This window comes from Mytilus galloprovincialis, chromosome 1 (assembly GCF_965363235.1).
Source record: "Mytilus galloprovincialis chromosome 1, xbMytGall1.hap1.1, whole genome shotgun sequence".
NCBI lineage: Eukaryota > Metazoa > Mollusca > Bivalvia > Mytilida > Mytilidae > Mytilus > Mytilus galloprovincialis.
Genome location: NC_134838.1, coordinates 53436483 through 53445721, shown reverse-complemented (window position 1 = coordinate 53445721; position 9239 = coordinate 53436483). Strand labels below are relative to the sequence as shown.

General features: G+C 29.7%; 1 protein-coding gene across 4 annotated transcripts in view; it reads left to right on the top strand.

Moving 5' to 3' along the window:
• The first annotated feature begins 643 nt into the window (after positions 1–643).
• Positions 644–9239, top strand: part of LOC143078576 (adipocyte plasma membrane-associated protein-like) — a 31193-nt gene continuing 22597 nt past the window's right edge. The window contains exons 1-2 of one of the 4 annotated variants that reach the window (XM_076253449.1): positions 644–834; positions 5489–5581. In XM_076253449.1, the coding sequence (XP_076109564.1) occupies positions 830–834; positions 5489–5581 (98 nt within the window). In that variant the 5' untranslated portion in view covers positions 644–829. Of the gene's footprint in view, positions 835–4099; positions 4276–5038; positions 5147–5488; positions 5582–9239 lie in introns of those variants that run through there. The other 3 variants (XM_076253443.1, XM_076253436.1, XM_076253454.1) reach the window with 3 other exon arrangements.

The following is a 9239-nucleotide window of genomic DNA, read 5'->3' as shown; positions in this document are numbered from 1 at the left end:
TGAGGGACAACTCTTGTATAGATTTTCTCTGAAAAGTTTATAAAATTTAACAGTATTTATTATGAATATGGAACTTTGTATTGTGACATAAGAATCCAAGATATTTTTTTCATCAATGTTTAAACCCATAACTTAAAACCATAGAGATGATTCATTGATTTTGTGTAATTTATACATGTATATTATATTTTTTCTGAAACTTTTATAGAGATATATTGTATGAAAACTCACCTACTGATTAATGAGGGGGGCAATACCTTTTTGTGTTAACCTGTTATAGCCCTTTTCAAGGTGTTAACTGTTATATGAGATCAATTAAAGCTGTTAACTGTTATTCAACGCTCCAGTCATGTTGAGTGATTCTCTGTACAAATAACCATTTTTTTCACAGAAAAGGTGGGGCTGGTCAGCCCCAACCCCTAAATCTGCCCTAGTAGCAATGCTTATTCTAACTTAAATAATTCAAGCCCTTGACCTTGTAACGTCTCTGATTATCTCCTCCTTTCGATGTAGTAATTTATAGTGCGCATAATATAACGACTAGATTATTCTGGTTATGCTTAAATTCATGTTTTATTTTATGCTGATATATTTTTTTTTGTTCCAAAAACATTATGATTGGATATTTTTCAGAAGGTGTTTTTAATCCAGTACACAGATGGAATGTTACAACTTGAGGTCTCATAATTCATCACAGGATGCAGCAGTATTCCCTCAAGTGAATAATTGACACTAAAATTCACAGTTTATATCACTGATGCAGAATGTTATCTAAGAGTTTCAACTATCACCAGACAGTCGATACCTTTAGTAAATTCTAAGAATTTTCATGAGGTAATGCATGAGAGCGGGAATTGTATCTAGACATGGTTTGGAACTGGAATAAATTGTATACACAAATAAGGCACCACATCTAAATATATATGGCAGTTCACAAATATATCTTATTTTAGCTACATGTACTTTGTTGAAATATACATTTAGTAAAGATATTTTTAGCCTATCCTCTATATTAGTGCGGAGCCCTCAGAAAAAAACCCTCATAAAAGTGGGTACAATGGACAATGATGGAGATTTCAACCACGATAGTCTGTGATAAGTCAATTTCAAATTGGTCATTAAACAAGCTGAGAATCAAAGTAATTTATGTTGTTTTATGTAAAAAAACACTACACTATATAGTTTTTACAAATTTTATAGTTTTTACAAATTTGGCAACTTTTTTTTCAAAACGCCAATAAAGATCTATAAATGCCAAAAAATAAAAAATTATGCATGAAACTTCTCATTTTGGTTTTTATGCTTTCTGAAACATCTTGTTCAAATTTTCTGTTTTTATAACTGTAAATAGAAATTTTTTACTACATTTACATAGAAATTAATGAAGTTGGTGCATTTCTATTGTTGTTGAGTATATTTTTTGTTTTTGCTAGGTACATGTATTATAGTTCCAATAATTTTAGAGGTACAATATAGACTTTCAGGTTACAAAATCATATATACTTTCTTTCAAGAGTTATTTTTTTTACTCTTAGCTGGAAGATGATGCATACATTCTAATACTGGACATTTTTGTTTGTCATTAGATAGTTGATTTCAGTTAAGGAACAGTTTTATATAACTTTGCATTTAGTTTGCTTTCAATTTATATTCATACCAATATACATTATTTGAAGGAATGCAATTTAAAAATGTTATAAAAGTCAATTAAGGGAAATAACTCAAAATTTCTGCAAATCAGGAAAGAGATACACAGATTATTTTTAACCTAATTAATAAGGCATAAGGTAATGAATGTTCAGCCACAATATGTTTGACACCCAAGCAGTCGAGAGAACAATTATTGTGAAATAATGTTTTTTATTATCAAACTGATTGGGAAATTATGAGAAGACAATAGCTTAGTCTACCTGTAAATTGTCCCCCTTTAGTAATTATTGGATGCACTTTCAACTTGCATATAATCCTGTTTCAATGAAAAAGTGAAGAAAACAAAAATGAATCCTTTGAACTTGACAGATGTAGGAAATTTACCCTGCATTTCACTGCAAAAGTTAAAGTTCTGCGTTTTAAACATATATCTTGAGTGTTTCAAAGCACAATTTTTATTTTATTTGCTGTTAATATAAAAGAAAATGGTTAACAGGAAAAATGGTTTAAAACGTGATTGGTTTACTTGCAGTTATTGTTATTATCTTATACATTTTTAGTTGCAATGAATGTCAAATTTTCACTGTTACTACTGTGTACAGTCAGAGGATAAAACTTTAATTTATATGATGACTAGTATTTCTTTATTGATGAAATCTACAGATTAATTCTACATCTTTTTTTCTTAAATGACAATTAAAAATTAAATTAACAAAGACTAATAGGGGAAAATCAATGGTGGTATAATTGTTAAGCAGAAAATTTCTTGTCTTGAAATTAAAAAAAAAATAATACAAAATACAAAAAGAATTCAAGATTGATGGATTTGGGTAATTTAGTATTATTTACACCATGTACTTGTCCACTGCATGTATTGCGCATTATTTTTAAATAAAAAAATCAGAATTGAATTATTATTTATCAGATGTGAAAATATGAATATTTTGATATGGTGAGGCAATTCATCAAATATTTCGAAGATTTTTTTTTTTATTATTATTTACAAACAGTTTGGTCTTTATATTTTATAATTTTTACTTTATTACCGTAAATTGAAAGTTTGAAATTTTGTCAACAAATTATCTCCATCAGAATTCTTTTAACTTAGTTTGATCAAGAAAAGATTAAATAAAATCAGGTAATTTTTAGTCTTTTGAAAGCATTATATTTTGAATGAAATCTATATGAGAAAAGTAGTTAGACAGATTCCTTTACTTCACTTGAATTTTATTGACCGAATTTGCTGTAGTGAATTTCATCCTACTTTGTATTAACTAGCTAGTGTTCTGTTTACTGGTTTTCATGTTCTAATTTTTTTAAATGTCAAAAGTTATTTTTTCCATGACATGATTACAACATCAAAAACATGTATCAATTTAAAACATATACTAGTAAGTAAGTAAGTAATTATTTATTATAATGACATGTGTATCAGAACATACATTTATACAATTATATACATAGCAATTTGATATTTACACCCGGCCCATTAGACCTATATGTCACTTTAGCAATATAATATCATATCCGAAAACGTAAAAGTTTACAAAATAAAAATACAGAATTAGACGTAAAGTTTTTTTTTTCTATGAATGAAAGCTGAATTTACAAATTTTGCAGTTTGAATTTGATAGTATTTCAATAAATGGATAAGTTTTTCGCTGTTGTCACTAAAATTGTCTAATGCGGCCATAGGTAGAAACCTTTGTCTAAGTTTGTCATAGCATGGACAATTTAACATAAAATGTTTTTACTAAATGTAAGGTTACTAACGATAATGTTATACATGTAGGTCAGCATTAACAAAATTGTGCAAAGTGTCTTTATGTTCTAATGATGATTGTTAGAATTCTTTTTATCTAGAAGATTTTTTCGATAGGAAAACAAAAATGAAGTCTGTTAAATTTTGTTTTAGGAACTTCTGTGACATTTTTTTTTTTTTTAATGTTGACCCCTTTTCATATGTATAATTTAAACAAAAATACTAAAATTAACACTTATGGCAGGTTTGGTAAATTTTTACTTTAGGAGAAAAAAAACAAAAGTATGACTGTAATTGAATCTAATCCTAAACTATTCATATACAGATGTAAAAGATTTATAAACCAATTTAGCTATGTTTTGTAAATGATGAATTCATAATAGAGGTCATCTTGTTACAATAACTTTTCTCCATTTGATAATGACTACCAGACTGATATTTGTTACAGACTTCAAATTCATTACAAGAATAATTATCTTTTAAATTGAAAAACTGGCTGATTTATTCTCTTATTTTAGTTTCATAATTAGCCATAATTTAAATGACCTATAACCTACTAAATTCACTAAATATATGTTGAGTGTATTGAAAAAGATGTCATAATCATTAATATGGTGTTCCACTGACATAAAACTGGACATGTAGTCTAGACAGGTAGCCAGTGGTCAACGGCCTAAATTCTTCAGGGTCATTCCTTTTGTTATGTTACTAAATATATACAATGTATACGTCCTGCACAAGTGGTCATTTTACATGATATTTGACAAGTTATGAAATTAATGATAGGATGAAATTTATTATGAATTAAATATCTACAGGGAATAATGAAATGAAATGAATTACTTATTTAATCAATTAAACAGGTAAGGCATTAAATTATGAAATTGATCACAGGTGATTTTACCTCTTCAGAAAAGGTCAGTTAAACTTATTGTTCATTGAAGGGTGATGTAACCTTATGACATGTACATTTTTATAGTGGAAGATGTTAATGTTAGAAAAATTGTAAAGTTAACCTGTACTCAATTTCTGTAAAATTATACTTGGCATATGATATTGTTTACTTAGTGAATATTTAATATAAAACTTTAATTTATTATGTTATTAGATGTAAAAGTAAAGAAATCCTGGTTAATTGTACATTGTAATATACAATGTAGCTATGAATACAGGTACATTAATGTACTAGCTTGTACATTGAAGTTGGAACGTTGATTTATTTTAAAAAAGGATAAACTAGGGCTCAGACAATATGTTAGTGTCATTAAATATATCAATCTTTATAGGGTCTTTTTATAGAACATAAAATATAATATGAGACAATAATTCATGTATCTCTTCAAAAAATATTTTAATGAAATAATTTCACAAATGTAAAAATACTGGTGGAAACAAATATGAAGTTGTGATTGAATCCTTAGGAACAAAGTAGATATAAACACACAGGTTTTTAATTTCTTGTAAGTTATTGATTTATGACATGTATCAAATGCATCTTTCTATATGTTGAAGAACCTTAAAAAGTTATGTGACTTTTTAAATCTTATGATTTTAAATAACTGCACACTTAAGTGTGATATTTACAACTTTGGGTTCATTCAGAGTTCATCAATAAAATGAACTGTTTATAAGCCCTTGACTTTGGGGGTCAGTCTGCATCGTTAGTGTTTTACTAAAATGTCATTGTGAATAGAACATGACATCTTCATCATTTTTGTTTAGTTCTGGTCTGATGTAAGTTATGATAAACGTTTTAAGAAAATATAGCAGTTTTATCTTTTATGAAACTTAAATCTAAAAAAGAAAATTAAAAGTTGGTAAATATAATATTTAAAGAGCTTCTTTATAAACGAAAATAAAGTGAGTGTATTTTAACTAGAAATTAAGTGTATAAGAAATCACACATTTCACAAAGACCGCTGGACAATGTATTGAGTTGTGAATAATGAGTAACACAAATAGTTGTATAGAGAAACATTAATATATGTCATTCATTATTTAGTGTTATTTATATATTAGTTACTAGTGTTAGGTATTTGAAATAAAAAAAATATTAATTTTTACTTTATTTTGCAGTGTATCTAAATCATGGAAAATCTTGACAGTTCTAGCAGTGTTTGTAGCTTATTTGTACATGTTGCCATCACCAATAGACCCACCTGCATACAGGTAAGTTACTCAGGTTAACAACACATTTGAAGCAAACCTAGTTACTCCCAGTACTTGTTACTTGTCATGTCTTTTAAAAATTGGCAAGAGTTTGCTAAAGTCCATTTAAATCTTATTCAGTTCAGTATCCCAATTATGGCTAAGTTGGATTATTATGTTTAGAAATATATGGAAATTGTACTTTTTTGTTACTATCTTTGTAGGTATTGGAAGTTTGCATAATACAAGTCATCGGAATTACTATCTGGTTGCAGCTGCATAAATTATTTGTATAATGCTTTATATCTCAGAGTGTAAAAACCTGGATGTTTCATACCTAGTTAAAAGATACCTTATATAAAAAAGTTTCTTGTCTGTCATATGTCCATTGTCACTAACATGGCTTTCATGGTTAAGCTATTGCTTTAAAAATGATATTTTTTTTTTGGTGATTGGAATTTCTCACTTCCATACTTCATAATGAGTATAATCATTTGTACATGTAGGATAACTATATTTGATATATGGATTCGTTGCAAGTCTACAAGTTTGTCGACCTCATTTCATGGATCTCTGAAAGTAAAAGTTACTTGATTAGATCTGTTTCTCAAATACTTTAAGTGAAAAGTCAACTATATTTGGTGTATGGAATAACTGTAAGGTGTCAGTCAGTCTGGCAGTTCTTATATGACCTTGAGCTCATTTTCATTATTCATTGGTCAATGTTAACTTTTTGTTTTTATGCCCCACTTAGGGAAATTATGGGTGTTTTTTTCAGTCTATGTGTCTGTCAATAAATCGGTCCAGGATAAGGTTAAAGTTTTTGGTCAAGTATGAAATGATTTCAAGGTGTACTCAAAATTTAGAATGGAAATGTGGAATGTGTCAAAGAGACGACAACCCGACAAAAAGCATAAAACAGCCCAAGGCAATTTAGGCCAATTAAAATTAATTGCTAGATTTTCATCCCCGCCCGCCCCTCTGAAATCGTCCCGCCCCGATTTTTTTTATTTAACAAAAATACTATTTCCGGATTTTATCATGTCCGTTTAATACCGGGAACCATCGAAAATTTCGTTTCATTCAACACTTCCTGTTTCAAATTTCGTTTTTGTATTTCTCCGAGTAATCTAATAACGATATGATTGAGTCGACATATTCTGCTGCTCTATTATGACAACATCTACCGAGAATAGAGATTTGATAACGAGAAGGGCATGCAATATTCGAGTAACGAGTAAAACGCCTTGTCATTTAACGCAAATTGCGGTAGTCACAAGAGAATCGAAAACCGTGTTTTTTCTTTATTTATACGATGACTTTGTGTCAGGAAATTTGGACTGTGAATGATATCCAAAGCGCAACAATCGTAGAACAAATTATTACAAAAAACATGACTGGATTAAAGAAATTGACACAAGCACGAATTTGTTTGATTTATGACCGTATATTGAGAAAAAAAAGTCGACAAACACGCATTTTAATTCCCTTATATTTACCCATGGCTGTTGTTTTTGTTGACAAACAGCAAACACCCTCTGTGACTGTCCCAATACCCTCAATTTAGTCTGACATTAAAAAACTACTTTTTGGTTAAGTTCATGTTTTACATCACATAATTACTTTCCACACTGAGTTTACATTTTATTTTGTACTCATAATACTTGTGTTGCATACAATTGTACCAATACATTTTATTGATTTTATGTGGACTACAAACCATTGCTTAGAAAGCTAAATAAATTTGGTGTAGGTCTAGTCCAACTGAAGAGAGCATTTCTCTTCCCTTTGATGTATACTATAAATAGGTTTCTAAAGCGGCAATTACATGTATAACAGTGGTTGCCAATCAGGGATTTTTATTTAAAAGTTTAAAAAATAGTGTCAGATTCCTTATACAACATGCATATACATTATACAAGCTTGTTTTCCACTAGCATATACCCCGCGGTATGAAGAACTTTTGACAAGGGTTTCATATGAAATAAAATTTAAAAAATAAAATCCTCCCACCCGCCCCATGTTTTTCAAAAATTTGGATGAAAATCTACTAATTAATTTTAGTTGGCCTTATGGGTCTTCAACACAACAAGAAAATCCCATACTTGGAGGCAGGCTTCAACTGGCCCCTAAACAAAAATGTGTACTAGTAAAGTGAAAATGCATGTCGTACTAAACTCCAAAACTAAAATAAAAAAATCGTACAAGATTGACAGAGGTCACTGGCTCCTGACATAGGACAGGCTAAAAAAATGCAGAAATCCTCTGTCCTGGACCTCATTTTTATTGTTATTTGATCAAGTTATGTGTCATAGGTTTGGTCCTTTTCTGTCTGGTAGGAATCATCTGTCTTGGACAAGGATCCGGAAATTTTTTCACCTAATTTCGGTCATTTTCATACAACTTAAAAGTTGATGCCCCTTTTCAAAAAATGATTGTCAAAATCACATTACTGCATGAGACTCATTATGAGTATGCTCATACTCGATCGTCATGTTCGTAGCATCAACAAACTTGTTTCACTGTTGCATCGCATTTACTTCATGATTTGTCCTACCATTTTCCAAAAATCGTTTAAGAGCAATTAAGGGAAGGCAACAGTTTATAAATAAAATGATTTTAATGACTCAAAACGATAATATTCTCAGTTATTGCTTACGTTTCCTTTGATTCTGAAGTCAAAATTCAAACCGGATGTACTGCGACAATACTAAAATGAACAATTCCGGACTCATTTCCGGGATTAGTTTTGTTTATCCAAATCACAGGAAATCATCGGCTTTTTAATATTTTACCTTTAATAGTGTAAGAATATTAATTAAAATAGTTGCACTAGCTTTATTTAGGATGAAATTATTTTATATTTACAATTAATTGTCTAAATCTGTGGAAGAGAATTTCAAACATGCGTATTACATAGTAAACAAAGCACGTGTGTTAGAAGTAAAAAAATATTTTTTTCTACGTAAATTAAACCAAGTTTTAATTTAATTTTAAATCATAATTGACAATTGTCTGACCTGTTGAGTAATTAAATAATGAAGCCAGTTGGTATGGAATTTTTATTTCTTTATGATAATAGTTTGGAGCTTGTGATTAATTGCCAGGTGTGAATTAAAAACACAGGTAAAGAGATTAGCAATCATTAGCCAATAGCTCCCCGAGGCATTAATATAGTTATTAGGAGGGCCCTCAGGATTATAACACTTTAATGAAGTGGCAGTTTAATTACAGGAAGTCGATAACAAAACAAAAATATGTTCAAAATGGCGATTTTGAAAGTCGATCTCAACGAAATGACCGAAATTATTACGGTTGAAAAATAAAATTTGACCTAAATCCCAATTAAAAGTTTAGGACATTATAGTTTCAGTTTAGGACATGACTGGCAAATATGACCGTTTCCGGACCCTTGGTCTTGGACCTCAGTTTCATTGTTCTTTGATCAAGTTATGTGTCATAAGTTTGGTCCTTTTCTGTCTGGTAGGAATCATCTGTCTTGGACCTCAGTTTCATTGTTCTTTGATCAATGTTATGTGTCATAAGTTTGGTCCTTTTCTGTCTGGTAGGAATCATCTGTCTTGGACCTCAGTTTCATTGTTCTTTGATCAATGTTATGTTTCTATAAGTTTGGTCCTTTTCTGTCTGGTAGGAATCATCTGTCTTGGACCTCAGTTTC